The sequence below is a fragment of the Danio rerio genome, chromosome 25 (genome assembly GCF_052040795.2).
Source record: "Danio rerio strain M-AB ecotype USA chromosome 25, GRCz13ab, whole genome shotgun sequence".
NCBI classification, from domain to species: domain Eukaryota; kingdom Metazoa; phylum Chordata; class Actinopteri; order Cypriniformes; family Danionidae; genus Danio; species Danio rerio.
This window is the reverse complement of record NC_141045.1, coordinates 18,164,796-18,186,268: the sequence shown is the minus strand read 5'-3', so window position 1 is coordinate 18,186,268 and position 21,473 is coordinate 18,164,796. Positions and strand designations below refer to the sequence as shown.

The 21,473-nt window shown below is 35.4% G+C and overlaps 2 protein-coding genes and 2 long non-coding RNA genes across 11 annotated transcripts in view; 2 read left to right on the top strand and 2 right to left on the bottom strand.

Moving 5' to 3' along the window:
* The window catches only part of LOC103909838 (uncharacterized), a 29,836-nt gene that overhangs the window by 6,540 nt on the left and 1,823 nt on the right, over positions 1-21,473 (top strand). Inside the window, exons 2-3 of one of the 2 annotated variants that reach the window (XR_015526410.2) lie at positions 16,732-18,573; positions 21,083-21,172. This is a non-coding gene — a long non-coding RNA (uncharacterized LOC103909838). Of the gene's footprint in view, positions 1-16,559; positions 18,574-21,082; positions 21,173-21,473 lie in introns of those variants that run through there. The other variant, XR_015526409.1, reaches the window with a different exon arrangement.
* On the bottom strand, positions 1,710-10,432 carry fgf6a (fibroblast growth factor 6a). Of its 4 annotated transcripts, none has more exons than XM_087310302.1 (3): positions 9,685-10,419; positions 9,043-9,150; positions 1,710-4,626 (listed from the first exon to the last, which is right to left on the bottom strand). In XM_087310302.1, the coding sequence occupies exons 1-3, from the start codon at positions 10,019-10,021 to the stop codon at positions 4,613-4,615; spliced, it is 459 nt and encodes a 152-aa protein (XP_087166428.1). In that variant the 5' UTR covers positions 10,022-10,419; the 3' UTR covers positions 1,710-4,612.
* On the top strand, positions 9,731-12,138 carry LOC147830852 (uncharacterized). Its single transcript, XR_015526415.1, has 2 exons — positions 9,731-9,995; positions 10,105-12,138. It is a non-coding gene; the product is annotated as an uncharacterized LOC147830852 (long non-coding RNA).
* Positions 14,093-21,473, bottom strand: part of zgc:77158 — a 59,254-nt gene continuing 51,873 nt past the window's right edge. The window contains exons 4-7 of one of the 4 annotated variants that reach the window (XR_015525605.1): positions 18,268-18,533; positions 16,713-17,141; positions 16,316-16,354; positions 14,093-14,778 (exon numbers count right to left, since the gene is read on the bottom strand). Coding sequence is in view for 2 of the 4 variants with exons in the window: in NM_205672.1 (NP_991235.1) it covers positions 16,728-17,141; positions 18,268-18,533 (680 nt within the window). In the remaining 2 variants the exon portion in view is untranslated. 4 annotated transcript variants of the gene reach the window in all.

The following is a 21,473-nucleotide window of genomic DNA, read 5'->3' as shown; positions in this document are numbered from 1 at the left end:
ATAATAAATAAACTGTGCTTTAAGCATCTTCACTGTGAGGAAAAAACTTTAATTATAGCTACAAAAGTCTTTAAGTCAAGAGCAGTGTGTGATTTTCACCTTTTGTTGGTTGATTAATGATAAAGACTGTCTTCAGCACAATTATTGTGCGCTGTCACTTTAAGAGCAGTGCGGTTCTGATTTATTGACCTTATTCTAAAATGCGGAAGTGCGCCTGTTTTCGCGATTGTCTTAGAACTTCCGATTCAGTCGCCTATGGGAGAAATGACTAGGAATAATAAACGGCAGAAAATGGCCAAACTACTTGCTCAACAAACAAATATTTGCATGACTACACAGACCAAGTAGCATGATATAATAAGAAAATATTAAATTGCAACATCAAGCAGCGTAACGAGCAGTTGTTAACGTCAAAAAATGAATAGAAGTGAATGTGACCGGAAGTCGCGAGACAAAAAGATTCAAATGGCAGCGCCCACTCGACAGCTGAAAATAAGGTGAATAGTTTCTCTTTCAGATGTCTTTTGATTCTCAATTGATTTTTTTTGACACAAATGAGGATTAATATGAATAATCACTAAGCACAACGTTTTGACATGTGCATGTTGCATGTGACCATTAAAGCGCTCACATTAAGAAGATTTTAGATGTGTGCTGTGCTCTGCTCATCTCTAAGGTTGAGCGCACACACACGACAGCATGTGATCTCTTTTCTACTTTTAAAATCATGAATGATTCGAATGTACATCAATGAATAATGCGCATCCCGTGCTGCAAAGTTACATAACAGAACATTGCTTTAACATTTAACACAGTTACATTGCTTTAACATTGGTTTGAGCTCCAACTAAACACTTTGTGAATAAATGTCTTGTTTTGGTCATAAAAAGTTAAACTAATAAAATAAATCGTCATAACATCAGAGTGTTTGTAAGTCGGAATTCAAATTATTATGCAATTACGCTGTCACATGCACGGTCCACTAAGCCACAAAAGATAGTTTTTTCGACCCTGTCAGAGAAGCGCAGATTCATCAGGTCTTGAAATGCTTCTGAAATGGCCAATGTTTTTAATCACCTTAGTCACGTGACCTGGGTGTTTCGAATCGTGGTTCGGTGCAGTGTTTGAAACACTTGAGCTTCGGGATCTCGATACTGTCGAAACATCAGTTTCACGTCAGCCATCACTAGCTATAGGTGGAGTTGAGAGACAGATAAATTCAGAGCTGCATATTAATTCTGACATTTAGAGTTGTAACAAGGGTGGCAGGTTGCTCAGTGGTTAGCACCCTCACCTCACAGAAAGAAGGTTGCTGGTTCCTGGCTAGGCCAGTTGGCATGGGTGCTCCGGTTTCCCCACAGTCCAAAGACATGCGCTATAAGTCAATTGGATAAACTAAATTGGTCATAGTGTATGAGTGCGTTTGTGAATGTGAGAGTGTATGGGTGTTATCCAGTGATGGGTTGGAGCTGGAATGGCATCCGCTTTGTAAAATATATGCTGGATAAATTGGCGGTTCCTTCTGCTGTGGCTACCCCAGAGTAATAAAAAGACTAAGCTGAAAAGAAAATGAATGAATGAAATAGTTGGTGGTTCATTCTGCTGTGGTGGCACTTTATAAATAAGCAACTTAGCTGAAGGAAAATGAATGAATGAAATTGTATCATGTAGTTTGGAATGCAGCTTTTAAAAAAAAAACTCAACACAGATTCTAAAAAACAACCTTTTATTTTCATTTCAGTAATACAGTTGGCTGTTGTGCACAGCACATACGTATAAAAATAAAAGGAAACATTTTCTTAATATATTAGAATTCTTATTTTTTTCACTTTTTTTTCAGAGAACAAAATGATTGCCAAAAAGTTTGTTGTATACAACAAATCGTACAATCATTTCAACAAATTGGAACTAAGGCAGAAGGTGAGGTATATGTAAGAAAATAGGAGGGGAATTTGGACGGGGCGTTTGCCCCTCAGTGCAGGAATACAAAACTGAGAAAACACAAAGGCTGCATACATACAAGGACAAACACACACACGCACACATGCACCATTCTTTACAATCATCTCACTAGCCGCAAATGGGTTCATTTTAAAGCTGGAGACAAAGTACAGTACAATGAAACCGGTAAAAGTTACATGAGAAATAGCTGTTTCTGAATAAGCACTTAGTTTCGAAGGCTTAACTTCTAGATGCAACATTTCTGATATTTTGCATTAAAACCATGCAAAATTTCTGTCTAATATTTTGCATTAAAACCATGCAAAATTTAACTAAAGCAGAAAGAGATCTGAAATGTAAAAGAGTACAGTGGAGAAACATCAATAAATTAAAATCAGTCATTACATACGTTAAAAAAAACAGTCATTTTGACAGTTTCATTGAAGCAATCACATTGCATGCCATATTTGGGGTACAAAGAAGTTTAAATCCATAGTTGTCAATAGTAATATATAGTTCATATTTGAACACAGCTTAAAATCGTTTTATTCCCAAAACATAAAAAAGACCATCGCTATATTGTTTCACTTTGACTTTGTAGACAGTTCTTTATAAAATTCATTATTTAATTGCCTTCAAGTCATTCTAAAAACTGTGTGATTTAAGTTTTGAGAGGGAAATTGAGTTCTTGTCCATTCCGTGAGATGTTGTTTTGGATCACATTAACTTTTATTATACAGACAAATATATTTTTAGCAACTTATGTTTAGTACCTTGAGTTAAAGAAAGATCACACAGGTTTAAAATGACAGGAAGGCGAGAAACCTTATTTTTTAGGCGAACTGTACCTTTAAAGAAAGTCACACACACATCATGAGCATCCCAGCTCAAACATTACAGCCATAACTGTTAGAAAAAAAACATCCTCTTTTGTAACATCGGGATCTCTCAAAATGTCAAGTACAAGCTTCAATTCAAGAAAACCCATTTAACAAACACACACTACCTCTCTCTACCAACCCTTTTATTCTCTCTTACACAAATCCAACACATTTTAACTTGTGTTTTGCAAAAGTTACAGCAGATTAAATAAACAGATCTTGATGATTGTATTCTGAGCTACAACTGCTAGTGACATGAAAATGGAAAATGTTTAAAAAATAAAGTCTTCGTTCAACTAAATATTGCTTGAATTTAAAGAGGGGGACGTCGTAAGCGAGAGAAAGGGAATGCCTGCAAATACCGAAGCTTAATTCCATTTCAAGTGCGACTAACGACTGATTAACTGGAGTACATCAACAGGTTGTGCAGAGGTGTGAATAGCCAACACGTATCATGGCAATTCGTAACTTTTTGATTTAGTGGCTAATTTGTATAATACCATTCGTAAAAATTTTGTACGATTTGCTTATCCCCCAATGAAGGTTGGGTTTAGGGGTGGAGTTTGGTGCCACGCCTCCTTTTTAAAATCATACATATTCATATGGATTAGCCACTAAATCGATAAAACATAACATAGTTATGTTTCCCCGTGAGGTCAGATTGGAATAGCTAGGCCTGCTATCCAAACCTAACATAACCCGCAAATGATGTTATTTTGAACAGATTAAGACGGTTGTATTGATTTTTAGTACATTCCACAAACTTTTTGAGGTGGCATTCAAGTATGCAGTTGACATTTTTGTTACTGAGGAGATCTTGGACTGTAGAGGTAAAACGTGAGTGGTGTCAATAAATATCTATGATAAACGTTGAATTACACACTGTTTAATTAATAAGCAACAGCTACACTATCATATAATCGTACCACATAATTCAAGATTAACACATTCACTTGCAGTTTTCATTCAAAATGGAAGCACCCAAACCTAGCCATCCACAGAGTTTCAATCACAAAGTCTCAGAGTTTTACCCTCCATAAAATTGCATGCAGTCAACGTTTAATGTCAACTATATATTAATCTAAATATGGAACAGAAACCTCTTTCCTGCATGCACAAAAGGAGGCAAACTAGTAGAGGCTAAGGCACCACCTAATAATGAAAACTCCAGAGAAAATAAGTGCTTTCATGTCCCTCGTAAAATGGCGGAACAGATGAAGATCAGAGTAAACTGATATTTATTTTTCCCTCCATAACTTCTTCAATGCGGACGTGGCTCTTTGAGGTAATAAAAAGTTTCCGTTTCACTTCTAAAAGCTGAGGATGTTAGTCCAATGCCGGGTAAGGTTTACACCAGTTATGGCAAGCACCCATAAAAAGTGAGAGGGCATAAAAAGCTCCTTGACTCATTCACAATAGAAATCATAAGCAGCAAAGAATGGCATGTACACAAAGTTCAGACACAAAGTAAGCTACCGAAATATACATATATTATTATTATTACTATTTCACCGAGAATAAATACGTGAGTGTTCTTTTAGTTCTTTGCAGTTCACCTCTTAGCATGTTTGGGTTACCTACGAGAACATCCAAAATGTGCAAATTATTGTGTTATTGCCAGTTTTACTCATAAACGTGGGAGGAAATGTGTGACAGTCATTGCTGGGGAAGCCTTGTAGCCTCGCTTCAAGCGGCCATGTTTGCTGAGGGCCATGTAAAAGCCCTTGTAAATGGAAGACTCGTATGCGTTGTAATTGTTGGGCAGCAGTGTCTCCTTGAACTTGCACTCGTCACGGAAGGCCCTCTAAAAATGGCATGAATAAAACAGTTAGTTTGGTACAACTCCTCCTATTATCATCATTCTAAGCCCCTTAAACATGTATTTTCTTACACTGTAAAAAATAAGTCAAACATTCATGACAGCAAATGTTTTATGTTGCTTTTTATAACTCGTTTTATAAGTTAATCAGGTTTCAACTAATTTTTTTAAGTTATAAAAAGTTTAACTTTGTTTTGCCAGTTTTATTGATTTAAGTTTAGATGACTAGAAAAGTTGATTTGATTTAAAAAAAAAAATTTTAAACAGCAAGATTTTTTTAGTGTACAGCTAGAGTAAAATACAGGAAAACTCTCAGAGCACCCCTATAAATAATCCTGGCAATGGCGTATAGGTACATGGACTTTAATTTTCAGCCAGCCTTAGCGCTTCCAGAAAACTGGCTTTCTATTATAAAATCGTCATGTTTTATTGCTGAGTTACAAAAAAAACAAACTGAAATTTAATGTTTCACATAAATGTTGTAAATGAATCAGACTTTAAAAATGTAAATACTGTCACTTGACAGAGGACAATGACATTGGTGAGCAAATTAAGTCAAAGCCAGGAGCAGCTCGGCTAGTGTATTCAGCATTAAACTCCATTTTCTTATAAATGGGATTGTTTGTTTTACTAGTTTTCTACATTTTGTAGTTATTTTAAATATTGGCAAATAAATTAGGAAATTGCTCATGGCAAATTTGAATGTAATATGTTTTTTTTTTGTGTGTGTGTGTGTGTGTGTGTGTGTGTATGTATGTATGTATGTATATATATATATATATATATATATATATATATATATATATATATATATATATATAAATAATGGAGGCCAGATAGTAAAGTGCTATGCAGGTAAACTTCACTAGAGGTAAACCTGGCTAGAAGCCATGGTCTTTAGCCTCCCTGTTAGAGCAACCGACTCCCATACAAAGAATTGCCGGTTTGATTTTAACTCAGACCAGGTTGGGTACAGTAGGAGCAGTGGGTTACACTTCGGGGCTTGTCCGGGATGGGAGTGAGGTTTAGGGGGTTGAGTGTAACGGAGGCCAGCTAAAGAAGTGCGATGCAGGTGAACCTCACTTGTCTGACATCAAAAATGCTCTAGCAACAGACAGGTCTTTAGCCTCCTTGTTAGAGCAACTGACTCCCAAACAAAAAATAAATAAATTGAAAAATCGCCAGTTTGATCCCAGTTTAGACCGGGTTGGGTGCAGTAGGACCAGTGGGCAACATATTTGGGCCACAGCCCTCAATTAAGGTTGGTTTTTAGCCTGTTATAAGAAAAACACTGTACAAATCTTTCATTTTGTTTTACACTTGAACGATAAAACGAATCCTTAAATCTAATTAATAGAATGTATTTTAATGACATTACAACATCGGTGCTGTAAAAGAAACCTTAGGAAATTGAAAACACTCACATTAAGCTTTCAACTGAAGGTCATCATTGGCAAAAAATAAATAAAATACAGGCTGTGCATATAGCCCATTAGTTTCCTTAAAATTAAACGTTCTAAAATTAACATTAATTTTATTACAAAAAAAACTTTCAGTGAACAATTTCATTTATTTATTGTGAAGAATCATTTTCCACTGTTAAAAAAAAAAACTTTAATGGCAACTTTAAAAGTTCATGGAACCATCAAGGCTAATAAAAAACTTTTATTTTTTAAAGTGTAGAATTCCAAACATCTTAGTGTGAATTAATTTTTTTAAACAAATAGTTAATGCATGGCATACTGTACACTTGGATTCAAGGTTAGACTTGTTTTAAAGGCTTATACTTTCAGCTGAACATCACAAAAGCAAAGCTTATCAGTCCATCACTTTTATCTCTCTTTTCTATTGCATAAAAATGACTTTGTCTGCTTAACTGATCTCTGACTGTGCCAACAGCATAAATCTTTTAGAGGACTTTAATTAACAGATTTTATCAATAGACTAGATTTATTGCTCTCGCATAAACATGGAGCTGTTAATGAATGCTAAACAAAGTGTTGTCTGAAAATAGTGAGCTAAATCTAATGAAACATTTTGATTAGACAGGACATTTATGTATAAAAGTAAAATATATTGAATACATTTCAAATAAGGTGTTGTTTAGCTATACGGTTTTTTATTACAAAGATCACTAGAGAATGTGTACAAGAACATTTGATACTTCACTGTTAATTCAATGCTGCAATTTTACAGTAGATTTAAATAAATCAAGCATTTGTATTTTTACCACCTTCTATTTCTTTAAAGAAATAATCGAACTAAATAAATCCCTTGATTTTTCAACAATATCCTAAAGTGACAAGCCTGAGAAGCACTTTAGCTAGCTATGTCACCAGTCGAGATAATGTGTCACTCCTGGTGAGATTTGGCATCTAAGTAATGCAAGTGTAAAGTAGGTCAGATTTACATCCAGCCATGCACAACATCCCCATCCTCTCCCCTGCTCTCATGAGCCAACAGTTATTAAAAATGAATGACAATGCAATGGGTTTAGCCTATCATCAACTACAGCAGAGGAGTCGATAAATATCCAAAGCAAGTAATTTAACCCGTGCTCATATTTGGGTGCCATTTTAAACATCGTAAAAATGAAAAACCCTTATGAAAACTAACCAAGGTTTTTGTGTGTGTGTGTGTTTGTATCAAGCCATGGTAATTAACAAGAGTAGGGCTGCACTATATTGGAAAAAAAATCATATATAGCGATATTTTATTTGCCTGTGATGAATATTGCGATATGAATACAGTTTCAGAAGGTTTTTTGTGGAGTATAACAGTATTCAGGTAGAGAAATTGAATAATCACAATGCATATAAAATGACTTCTAACTTTCTCTTGTTTCTAATCCAAATATGAAAAAAACATAGACCAAATAAAAATATTGGTTCATTTTTCACCGTCAGAAGAATTAAGTGAAAATTAAGAGTTTTTTTTTTGTTTTGTTTTTTGCTTGTTTTTAGGGAAATTATCTGCCAGTAAGTGTAATATTCTTGGTTTCTTTTTCTAAAATAGATATTTGGACTAGAAACACAACAAAATTGCAAGTAAGAAATGTTTTAGCATAAATCATATAAAATCCATATAAATACAGTGATTAAATACAAATCTGTGGCTCCTAGTCAACTTTATAATTCAGACTATATGCAATGTCCAGTCTGACTATATAATTCAGACTGGACATTGCATATCTTTGTGATGTGACTATTGTGAATGTGCACATTGCGATATTGATGCTGAAACTGGCATGGATATATTGCAGCCCTAAACCAGAGATTAACATTTTTGTCGCACCAGTTTAAACATGGTATTTATATTAAATGGTAATCAGTAGAGTTTTTACACTTTTACTATTATACAACCATGGTTAACTTTTGCAAGGGAAACATATACATTTGGGTCAATGACATGTGAAAGTTCAAATTGTTCAAAAATACATTAAAATTCTTTACATTTCACCTTCTACATGATAAAAAAAAATACATGGGAAAAAGTTATATTCATTCTTCCACATTAGCATGTTTTGGAATGTTATAGTTATCGTTGGTTTAGAATTGGATGCTGTATGAGAATTTTTCTTCCCACACTACATTGTTGGCCAGGTACATGTAAAAAATGCAGGGTTCCACACAACTCATTCCTTTTGTCCCAACACAATTAAATTTGTTAACTTGGATCGAACATAAAACAAGCATTGTGTTTTGGCTTATTTTAAATAAGTAGTGTACATAGCTTGAATAACTCATTTAATAACTTATCATGTATTAATTAAATATTATTTGTGTAGGTTTAAATGGCAGATCTGAGACATTTTACCCTTTAGTGATTGTCATTGTGCATGCTTTAATATTTACAGACTATCACCAGTTTTACGCCATGTACATGTTAATCTTTTCTTCTAGGGCCAGCATTAGTAAAAAAGTAATCTATATCTGTGCCAACTGGCCTAGATTAGCACTGTTTTACAATAAGAACTATTCAGCCCAATGCTTTGTGAGACAAAAATGGCCAGTGTTGTTTTGACTTTTGACTCTGGTGAACTTAAGTATGAAAAATGTCCGTGTTGTGTGTAGGAATAAGCTACTGTATACATAGCTATATAATCAGCGTAAAAGGGAACTAATTAGCCTAATGTTTAAGCCAAATGGACAAAATGTGAATCGTACTTTATTGTAAAATGTCGTCTTTGATGTTCAACAGAGGAAAGAGAAAGGTTTGGAACCACTATGGTTTAATTTCTGGGTGAACTATCCCTTTAATGGGTACACAATTTGAAACCTTAAATAAGTGGCACCAAACCTGCTTAGCATTTTTGTCACCCCACACCATACGAATCCTCACTTGTCATTGACCCATTTAACACCGCAAAACCGGCGAAAGTAAATCAAACAACAGGCATACCTACCGTTCCGTATAACCTCCCGCGGCTGCTCATTGCGACAAACAGCCCGCTTTTCACGCCGTATAGACTAACCACTCCTCTCTCTACCGCTGAGATTTCAATTAGACCTGGTTGAACAGAACATCAGTGTTACATACATGACAGTGTGGCACACGGCAGCTCATTCACTCATTCTACACGAGTGGGTGGATCCACGGGACGCACTGCCTTTGTTCTGCATTTTTCTCCAATGCTGGCTCATTTCTTGGAAAAAAAAGAAAAAGCCCTGCAGTTCTGGCATGTACAACAAGCAGGTGGACGCAGTGTAAAATTAGTTGGCGTCTAAATTCGTCCAAGCATTCGTGTCATGTTTGAGGCTCGGGAAATTCGGCAGTGATTGACACTGGGGTTTATTTTAATAGGATGCCATTGCTTTAGGACACATGCGATAAAATAATAGCAATAATAAATTCATTGGTTTATAATTGATCATATTGATTCATTGTTGATTATAATAAAAAAAGTTAATATAAAAACGAATTATTATTTTTTTCTTCACGCATTTAATTAAAAAAATCCAATAATTATTGAGCTTTTCATTCGGTCGTTTCCATCCCTGGTACAACGAGTGGTCATGCATTAGATTTCTGGATGCAACTCACTGTACTGGTTCTCATTATGGACTCCGTTTATCCTTCCGTCTGGCAGGACCTGCAGGTGAAATCCGATGCCCACGTTGCAGTACAGCCTCCGCACTCTCTTAATGCCCAGCAAATAGTCACTCTCCCAGTTCAGGTCCGATTTCTCCACCGAGATCCCCAAAACCGAGCGGGAGAAGAGCTTCTCCCACCTTTTCTCCAGTGAAGTTGCATTAGTCCTGTCCGAGGTGGGGTAGGAGGACACGATCCCAATCAGAAAGCCCAGCAGAACAACCGCAGTCCACGTCCAGCGCCCGCTGCTCTCGCACATACTGGTGAGGAACCTTTGCGCAGTGGCCATCCGGTTTACCCTCGGGGCACGTGGTCAAAATTAATGCCCCTAAAAATACCACTCTTGTTTTTCTTCTTTCGGCATGGTGGCAGGGGCTTATTTTTGGAAGGCAGGTCGGGGCTGCGGGCATGTAACGCAATAAGCCCCTCGGTAGATGAGAAGAGCAGGGCGGCAGAGCTCGAGCTGGTGGCGGCGACGATGATGATTACCATGTTTCACCTCTCTGGATGGGGAGCACCACACACACTCACCAAAACGCAAGCTCACCTTGCCTGGGAGATCTTCGGCATGACATCACTCACCTTCGGGATGACATCACGCTGACCTCACCGCCGCCGGGGGTCAGCTAGATCGCCAGAACCCAGTCGGTGTGTGAGTCCAGGCGCGCGGCCCCGGGCAGAGTGAGTGGAGCGCGAGGGAGCCTGATGGGTTTCGTTGGCAGCTCCCAAATTGGACCGGCGGTCATATGCCTGACGGGCCGCTTCCTTATTTAGAAGGAAGGTGTAAAAACAGGCCAGTTGTCACTGCGGAGCCACGTCAGTCTTGCAAAACACTTCCTGCGCTGTTTGCTCAGGAAGCTTTCACTAAGCTATATTTTGAAAATGCTCCCGTGATTTATTCATCTGGGTAAAACACATAGTTGGAGGTTATGCACGTCCGAGCGCGAGCAACTCCTTTGATCGCCGAATTGCCTAATTGACCAAGCAATTGATAGCCAGCTATAAGGTTGGACACAAAATTCACTATTGATAAGATTAAACCATAGTTAAACCATAGCATAATAAAACTAATATATAAACAATATGGGAAAAAGCACGGTTACTACACTTTAATTATCAATAAAAACAGTTATTTTTCGTTAAGCATATGTCCCCTTCATAACCTCTTGCAGTAAATCCACAGAACATATTTTTATGGATCCAAATAATTTTTAATTAAAATGTTTGAAAAAAAAACCCAAAACAATCGCCAACATTTTAAAAAATAGAAATATTCTTTCTCATCTATATTAAAAAAACATTTTGTTAAATGGGAATACTTAAAAAGCTCTTAATAAAACCATCAGTCAATAAATAATACGTCTTACACCTGGCAGGTGCACAAAATGAAAGAGACCGTCCAACAGGTGGCGCTGTCTCACATCCGTAGAGAAAGTTAAAACCCAGCGACAATACAATAATTTACTATACAAATTTGCCATTGCTTGTTATTAGCCTATTGATGTACAGTGCTCAGCATAATGGAGTACACCCCATAAATATTTTTATCAATTTCTCAGTGTATGCAACGTATTTTTGTGCATTTAAACAGCAAAGATTCATTAAACATATATTTATTAAAATAATATTTTAGTCACCAAACATATTTAGAAATTGAAAAATAATTAATTTCAAGCAAATATTGCCTACAAAATCCATAACATTTTAACCAAATCTTTCTATCTTTTTGCTTCTCTTGATATTTCCTCTTTTTAAAATTTGTATTTAATATTTTTCTTTAACATAAATTTGGGTGTGCTAGTTTTACTAGTACATAACCATTCCAGTCAAGAACTTACAAGTCAAAAGGCAAATATAGACCCCTAGACCAAACTCTATCTTAATTCCTATTGCTTTATGTTTGTTGTTTTAAAGATGTTTAATCATCTCTGAATGTAGTCAGATAATTATTTCTCTGAATTCAGGGCCTTGGCCTAAAGTAATGAATAAATCCTAATTAAAACCGAGTCAGACATAATCCCTATGGATGCCAGAAGAACCCTTTTTTCTTTGCAATATCCTGACCTATATATTTAGAACATTAGTTGTCAAAACACTTTATAAGTCTGCTTAAAGAACAAAAGACATTTGAGTGAGGCTGTCACATAACAACTAAAACATTCATTTTGTAACCTGACATTTCACCACTTCATGGCTCTTGGTTTGATAGCATTTTTTTTTAAGTTAAAGGGTTTATTTGAGAAAATACAGTTGAAGTCAGATTTATTAGCCTCTCTGTTTATTTTTCCCCAATTTCTGTTTAACGGAGAGAGGATTTTTTTAACACACTGCTAAACACAATAGTTTTAATAAGTCATTTCTAATAGCTGATTAGTTTGATCTTTGCCATGATGACTGTAAATAATATTTGACTAGATATTTTTCAAGACACTTCTATACTGCGTAAAGTGACAAGTTAAAGGCGTAACTAGGTTAATTAGCTTAACTAGGCAGGTTAGGGTAATTAGATAAGTTATTGTATAATGATGGTTTGTTCTGTAGACTCTCTCTCTCTCTATATATATATATATACACACACACACACACACGCATGCACATATATATATGAGCAATATCACATGAGTAGCAGTGCGATATGGCTGTATATCGGCACTGGTGGGAGGCCGCAGGCCGAGTGCCTTAGTGCCCCCACCAGTGCCGATATACAGCCATATCGCACTGCTACTCGTGTGATATTGCATTTTTACAACAGTTTGATGACATAATTTTGTATATAAAAACAAAATCAAGCATGGGGAGTCTCAAAAACCCTTTTGTATGAGGATCTACTTTCTTCCGGATTCAAATCATAAGCTGACAGTTAAACTTTAGATCTTTAGATCTGCAGTGTCTGCTTTTTGCTGGCTGTATGTGGGCGGAGGAATAAACAAAGGGTAAAGAGGTTGTAGGAGTTCTGATATTGCAGAATACCGCATAGCTATCAGCCAATCAGATTTGAGAACCAGACAGAACTGTTGTGTGTATGTGTGTATATATATATATATATATATATATATATATATATATATATATATATATATATATATATATAGATGTTTAAGATGGCTTAAAACTGCTTTTATTCTAGCCAAAATAAACAAGTAAGACTTTCTCCAGAGGAAAGAAATATTATCAGAAGTACTGTAAATATTTCCTTGCTCTGTTAATCATTTAAAAAATACAAAACAAAAAACTAAAGGGGGTTCAATAATTCTGATTTCAATTGTATATACCAAATACAAAATTATATTCAGGAAATTCCACAAATTTTGGGGAAAATGTAGCTTCTGTGCTAATAAACGGTTTATCCGGTGCCTTTTATATATGGAACTGAAGTATTGTGATCAAGAAAGTTTATTTGCATAATTTAATTATCGATATGTCAACTCTGATGGAAATAGTCCAAACAGGGAGGGAGAAATTTTCTGAAATGTTAAAACTGGATGTACATGCTTTAGTAAAATATTCGCTTGGAAAAAAATGTATACTGTCTGTCAGAAATTGAAATTTATGAAATTATGTATGTCACTATTGATGAAGACCATGCAGATCATTTTTAAGACGAGGACTGAAAGTTAAAACGACAGACATAATGCAGTCGATATCACTTTAAAGGGCACCTATGATCAAAATAATTTTGTAAGCTGTTTGGACAGAACTTTGTGTAGATATAGTGTGTCCATATTCATACTGGAGTGACAGAAGTCTTTTTTTATTTACTGACATTAAAAATAGGATCCAAACCCCAGTGATTTTGAGGCCCACCGCAATGTGGCCTTGGAGTGCGTTTTCCCCGCCCACTGAATTGATTGACAGGTGCCATGTCTTCATAATATCATGTATACACGTCCACAGAACAATTTTTTAAAAAGAAACTGAGATTAAAATGTTACAAGTCTCCGTGATCATTTGCACCTCAGTACTTCATTTTATAAGTTCAAAACGTTTTTAAAAGCATTTTTGTAGGCTTAAATAAACACCACCACAAATACATAAAATAAAGTACTCAATATTTTTAACTAATGACCTTATCTGAGCTTCTTCCGTGTCTGTCTCAATCACTGACTGCTGTTTATCTGATGTAACATGAGATGCAGACACGCAAGTGGGAACGGTGGGCAGGGGGAAGCAGCTACATAATCTTCAGACACTTAAAACGTGCAGATTCTTCATTATATAATAAATAATCTGACTGGTATTATGAGCTGAAACGTTTGACACAATCTGGAGACACCAAATGCTTATCTAACATCTTGCAAAAGAGGTAAAATAGGTGCCCTTTAAATAAATGAAATGAAAGAAAATCTCATACATCAGCAGGTAAAATATCAGTACCTTTTTATTAGTTCGTTGTGCTGTGATCGAACTGATGAATATTTCAACTGGACAAAACGTCCATCCTGAGAATCTTACTCAATGTGACGCCCCATAAGACTCTTAAAAAAATAAAAGCTCCACATACACTCTGAGCAACAGCGGGTGTACCTACAGATGCAGTACTTAAATAGGACATGAAACAAACAGTTTTGTGAAGGTAACCTATACTGTAACTTATTAACACCATATAAAATGACATTTTCATAATGTTAATGATGGTTTGTAACACTATCTTAGGTCTATGTAAAGCATTAAGTCACTTGTAGAAAAATATCCCAGATTGTCTTTTTGAGATTTTATACATGTCATTAGTTTTGATTACTGACAAAGTTCAGCTTTTTAAAAGAAAATTAAGACACTTTTGTTTGACAAACAAGTCAAACGAGGTTAGAGTACATAAATACAGACCTCGCCAAAACTGGTTGCATAAAAACTCCCATAGGGATATAAATACATGTATATATTATCATTAAAATATATATATAATTATATACAATAAAATAGTTCTTTACAAAAAAAAGTATTTTAAACACAACAGGAGTTACATCACATAGTTTGATGTGTCCCATTGATGTGTCCATTGGTCCCATAGAGATAGAAAGCATAATTCATCCTCAAACCAAACATGACCTATGAAGAGAAAAGTAGAGACACAGTCAGGGATTTAAAGGGATAGTTCACCCAAAAATTTAAATTGTCAATAATTATCCACCCTTGTGTTGTTCCAAACCCCCAACGGCCTTCGTTCATCTTTTTAACACAAGTGAACATATTTGTGATGAAATCCAAAAGCTCTGATCCTCCATAGAGAACAATGGTCCTGACTCATTCTAAGTCCAGGAATGTACCAAAAAGCATTCCATGTGTCTTCAGTGGTTTGATCGGAACATTATCAAGTTATGAGAATAATTTTGTACACAGATAAAACAGAAGTAACAACTTTATTCTAGTTTTTTCTTCGTGTTAGTATAAACTACCTGACGCAAAGAAAGCATTCTTGCAGGACTCGTAGAGTTCATCAAGATTCTTTGGATTCATCTTCAATGCCTCCCCCTTCATCTTACCCCAGACATGCTCAATAATATTCATATATCTGGTGACTAGGCTGGCCAATCCTGGAGCACCTTGACCTTATTTGCTTTCAGGAAGTTTGATGTTGAGCCTGAAGTTTGAGAAGACGCGCTATCCTGCTGAAGAATTTGCCCTCCTGTGTGGTTTGTAATGTAATGATCAACACAAATGTATTGATGACTCAGGCTGTTGATGTTGTCATCCACTCTGCAGATCTCTCACACACCACCATAATGAATGTAACCCCAAACCATGATTTTTCCTTCACCAAACTTGACAGATTTTTGTGAGAATCTTGGGTCCATGCTGGTTCTAATAGGTCTTCTGCAGTATTTGTGATGATTGGGATGCAGTTCAACAGATGATTCATCAGAAAAATCTACCTTCTGCCACTTTTCCAAATGATCAACTAGCAGTCAAGTTATTATTTGTTGCTCTTACAACTGGGATCGACGACAAGACACTGTGCACTGACGTAATGCATACCAACCATATTCCCACACATTACCTTCTCTGATTTAAACAAAGCACATGCACATTGCTTTCCAGAGATGGGTTGCGGCTGGAAGGGCATCCGCTGCGTAAAAACTTGCTGGAAAAGTTGGTGGTTCATTCCGCTGGGGCGACCACGGATTAATAAAGGGACTAAGCCGACCAGAAAATGAATGAATGAACATGCACATTGTAGATGCATGAAAAGCACTGCGCTCTTGTGAACGTGCGCCTTATACTGACATATAGAAGAACTTGCACAAAAGAATTCTTATAGTTTGATAACATTCAGATTCAACTACTGAAGGCATATGTTTTGTTTTGACGAAGCCTTTTGGTATTTCTCTGTACTTTGAAGAAATCAGGACCATTGCAGTTAATGGAGAATGAGGGAGCTCTCAAATTTCATCCAAGATATCTTCATTTGTGTTTGAACAGGTTTCAGGGGTTTGGAACAACATGAGAGAGATGAATTATGAATATAATTTTAATTTTTGGCTCCACTAACACTAATTGAAAGGCTAAACATTAGAAAAACGTAGGTAAATCTTAGTAGAATGGACATAGATCCCCTTATTCCTTCAAAAGTATTGCATTACCTTACCCAGAGTAACTTTGTTTTCTTACAAAGCATTTGTATTCTCTAAAAAAAAAATGTTGCATTCTCAAAATCATTGTTTTTTCTTGCAGAACATTTGCATTATGCTAAAACAAAACCTTAAGTCTGCACATTAATACTTGCATTCTATCAAAGTTACACTGCATTCTCATATAAGGCATTTCCTCTGAGTAAACTTGCATTCTCTCTCAGTAGAAATGCATTCCACCAAAATTACTAGTTTTTGCATGGGGAAAAAAGTACATTTTCTTACAAATTATATTGCTTTCTCCAATTTTTATAAACAATATCAGTGTTCAATGTGCCCTTTTTATGAATCTGTAGATCAGTCAGTAACATTTCACTTGGTATTTAGTACTGAGCCAAGTGTGAAATTACTCACATGATCACTGCTTCTTCAGCTTCTAAGGTCCTTTTGGTCAAAGATGATGTGGGTAGCAAAATAGATGCCTATGGCACCAAATATGGCAGAGGAGGCAATGTACGCGGTGACGGACTCTGTGAACTGGACTATCATGCCCATGAAGAGGGTGGGGAAGACCTGAGAGAGAAGAAAGGTGCTGTCCAGAATGGCGAAGTCTAATCCGACCCCACGTTTCTCGAAATCCTCAGACTCCAGATCAAGGCGGGCATCATTCTGAGGGGGGTAATACTCTGGTTTATCTTTATTGTAATTAGCGTGCCCATTGGAAATACCACTCTTGTGGTTGACATCTTCAGAGCCGTTGTCTAATGACATATAAACAGAATCCCTTGTGATGGTAAATCCATTTGTATGTGTTTTTTTGGTTTTGCTGTTTTCCAAGTACACCTGCAATGAGAGAAAACACATATATGATGTAACTTTGGAAGGAATTCAGGTTTTTCTGCACATCTACTAGATTGAACTTTCATTCAAAAATATTAAAGCAAATCCCTCTTAAAAAATACATTTGTGCTGCAAATAATCCACATACTGTACAGTACACAGTGAGAAGTTTAGATTTGTGCTTTATTTAAGTATTTTACATGTAGTATTAAAAGCAAGGTGCAAATTACAGAGGGGATTGGGGGAATTATTGAGCCTTAAGGATTCATTGCATGTCGGCATACTTTCTTCTGAGGTGTAAGTTATTTATTAAATAACGAAAAGATTCATGCAGCTTCTACCGCAGCAAATTCCGTTTTTACTTTTGATATAGGGCGCCACATAATCGAGAAGTGACAATTTTGTTTTCTTTGACTTGTTGGATGGAAATGCTGCTATATTTGCACATTTTTATGCGATATTCCAGTTTTAGCATAAATTTAATTAGCATTTTTGGAGGGAAACATAGCTATTGTGAATGCATGATCATGTCAATGAGTCTATGTGAGAAAAAAAAATCATTCAACAGTCTGAAACCGGCAGATCTAGAGCACCAATATACACATCTTTAGTGTTTTTATTGTCATAAAAGAGATGTTTGTATCAACACAAGTTAAATTAGATGCATAGTTTGACCTACAATAATGTCTGATATAGCAAATTAGAGGATACTGTCGATCAGAATACACTAAATATCCCTCAAAACGTAAATGTTTTATGAATAAATTGGATGTAATTTGAATAAGTACATAAATGACCGATGCATGTATTACACAAACTAGCATTACTGAAAAAGTTGACCCCCCTGAACGTCAGTGTATAAATTACACACTGATTAAAAGCATGTGACCAATGCTCTAGGGTTTACTGTGTTTTGTTTCTCCAGATTATTCTCTCTTTGTATTATTCAGTATAGTAAAATATGTCAACATCAGCAATCTTGCTTTACCATTTGATGCATAATCTTTAAGGAGTCACTTCATTGTACCCGATCATGTAAAACCACTGATTGTTTACAACTTAAAGCAATTTCCTCCCAACATGAACACAAAGCATCATGGTAAAAACAGAAATAGTATGAAATGCCTACCTCTTTCTCTTTGTGGTAGTGGCAAGTGAGCGTATAAGGCAGCGTCTGCAGGGTTGCATAAGCGAAGCCAGTGAGGCCCGACATCGCCGTGACCAGCAGGACACTCTTGGACAAGCAGATGACCAGAGCGGAGATGGTGAAGCAGATCATGCTGCTCAGATAGACCGTCCTGGAGCCAAAGACACGCACCAGCCTGCTCATGACCAGCGAGAAGAAGGTGGAGGTAGCACACTGCAGGAACAGGCCCAGGCTGCCCATACGGATACCTGGAGGGGTGATGATATTCAAATGTCACATGAAAATTTGGTAAATCTATCGACTTGTCACAGTAATTACTGCTTTAAATGATCACATTGTGTTCACACAAATATGACTGAAGTGTAATTTTTTAAAAAGCTCAGTGAAACAGTACAAGCTCACAGTAAACTTTAAGGGATAGTTCACACAAAAAAATTAATTTGCTGATCATTTATACACCCTTATTTCAAATAAGTTTGAGTTTTGTTTTGTTGAGCACAAAAAGATATTTAAAAATGTTGGATTGTCTGAACCAGGAAAAGTGGTAGGTAGCACCACCATTTTTAAAAATAACTTAATGTAATGCTACAGTTATCATCACTTACCACCGTTATCTATACATAGGGTTCCCCATGGGTAGGTCCAGACAGAATCTGCGGATATTTTTTGCTATTTCTGCGCAGAATTTTGTAAAAAAAAAAAAAAAAAAAAAAAAAAAAGCTGATTTTTGCGGAATGTATGTTAATGAACTTAATATATGAAATAAAATACCTTTTTAACTTTTATTCAATGTTTACATAGCAAATCCAATTAAATCCAGTTATTTGGTAAACAATACAAGTCTCTCATATATCTACTGAAAGAAATATTAAAAATATTACTTTACAAACTATTGTAAATAAATCATAAGAAAATATTCATATTAGTCAATAATATTACTAAAACTAATAAAAAAAAGAATAAATATAAATGTACACACATTTACACAAGGTAATAGACTCTGATGGGCTAAAAATCTGTGCAGATTTTGTGTAAGCCTATCCATGGGTCATTCAACAAACTCCTTTATTTAATATATATATACTTGTACAAGTCAATTCTGTTTGTCAATCGGTTTAAAATGTTGCTATGCACCATGTGTTGTTATAGTTATGCTATTTCATATTGCCATTTTATTCCTTTCAACAGACACTAGCTGTTAAAATTGTCTGTGTCCCTCTTGGATTTTGTGAGAAAATATCTGATTATCATGGCCTAAAATGACTGAATTGTAGGTGTTTACTGAAATATTTGAAGCATTAATTCTTCATTACTTACTTGACCTCAAGAACCATTTTTCTCTGTAGAAGGGTATCTGTGGGGTCTTAAAATGTCTTCAAAATCAAAATTTTAGGCTTTAAAAAGTCTTGAATTCACTAAAATATTAAATTTGATTATTTTTAAAAGGTCTTCATTTTCCTATGCCCATGTAAAGCTACCCAATTTGGCCAACACCCATCCAATCACTATCATTCCATCTCAATAAGAATTTTGACAAAGGTTTATTTATTAACTATATACCAACTATATTTCTATTTATAAACGTACAGTTTAATTTTCGACCTTACAACAACATTTGTATTTTATGGTCATTGTTTTAACTGGGCCATTAGAAAAAAAAATCCTAAGCATTTAGCCTTGTGTAAGTCTAAAAAATGTATAATGGTCTTAAAAAAGTCTTAAATTTAACTTCATGGAACTTGTAGAAACGCTGATATGAAAAAGGAACACAGGGGAACAAAGAGATCAAGTGTCTGCTTATTAACCATATAAAGCCTACTATATCATATTTCATACAAGAATGATCAAAATAAACAAAGCTGTTAAAATCTCTTCGACAACATTTAAGAAACATTTTTTACACTTTAAATGTTTAGCAATTGATGTAACGAACAGCCTCATTCAATTAGGCTTGGCTGAATGTGCTATCTGTGTGTTGCTATAATGTCACATGACATGTCTGAAACAAGTCATACTGCTGTGCAGTTTTTAGGACAACTCAAGATTTCATACACTGGACGCAAATATTATGTTATTTAACATTAAACAGTGCAGAAGGAATGTTGAACAGTGCCATTGCTGGCTAAAGGATATCTGTGGCAATTTAAAAAATTGCATACTCCTCTGAATGATAAATTGTGATCACAGAATCATAACAGCTGCTTGTTTTTCTATTCATTTTTAAATAGAAACATTTAAATTTAATTAAAAATAAAAATTAGCGTGTAAAAAGTTTATGAATTTAAAGATTTTCTCGAAGTTTTTTTTTTTTTTTTTTTTGCCAGATACTCTCATTCAAGCCCTCGATTTACGAACGCTGCAATTGTTCAAGTTTAGTTCAGTCACAGCAGGCTATCACGTACTGTTTTTGTTCGGTTCTCCATCTGCTGAACCACGCATGCGCAGTATTATCAGATTACCGCTTTTCAAAATTGATCTCGATGTACTGTTCTAATAACTGAATAACTATATATTGCTTTGTTTTGAGTCAGAGGGTGGTATTAGGCATGTTAAAAAGTAGTTTGTGGATAAGTCTTACTAGAGACACAAATCATTTCAAATGATTCAGTTCAATTTGGTAAACTAGTTCAACCAATTCACTTAGAAAAAAGATTTGTTTACGATCATGATCACTAATACAGGAATAAAACCCCTTGTTGAGCACAAATGTGTAAGTATTAATTTTAAGTCTCTGTATTTAATGTTTTCACTGTGCTACTGTCATGTCCATTCGTTGTTTTTGTCGCGGGAGCAACAGCGAGGATGACTGGAATAGGACCGGCTTGATCTGGCCAATAGCAGCAGGATTACAGACTCTGAGGTGCTGTACGGTCAAACACTACGCGAGGTAAATAGATTTTCTTCTAAAAAGGCCTACAGTAAGCTTATGTATTAAATACATTTACAAAAATTAAAATGAAGGACGTGTTTGCCATAATTTTTTTGTATGTACACAAAACAGTTTCAATTAGTCCTAGTTTTTTTTTTTATCAAAAAACTTTTTTATTTTTATTTCAGTTAAAAAATATATTTTACAATTTTAGTTTTCGTTTTTTGTTAGTTTTTGTTATCAATAAAAACTTTAGACCATTCATGTCATCAGCAACAAAATGTCCATTATTGTTGATAGTGTGTATGAACAGTAGTCA

Coding starts and splice junctions, on each gene's coding strand:
- fgf6a (XM_087310302.1), bottom strand. CDS start 10,021: ATGGCCACTGCGCAAAGGTTCCTCACCAGTATGTGCGAGAGCAGCGGG. Junction 9,151..9,684: donor CCATAATGAGAACCAGTACA/GTGAGTTGCATC, acceptor CTGTTCAACCAG/GTCTAATTGAAATCTCAGCG.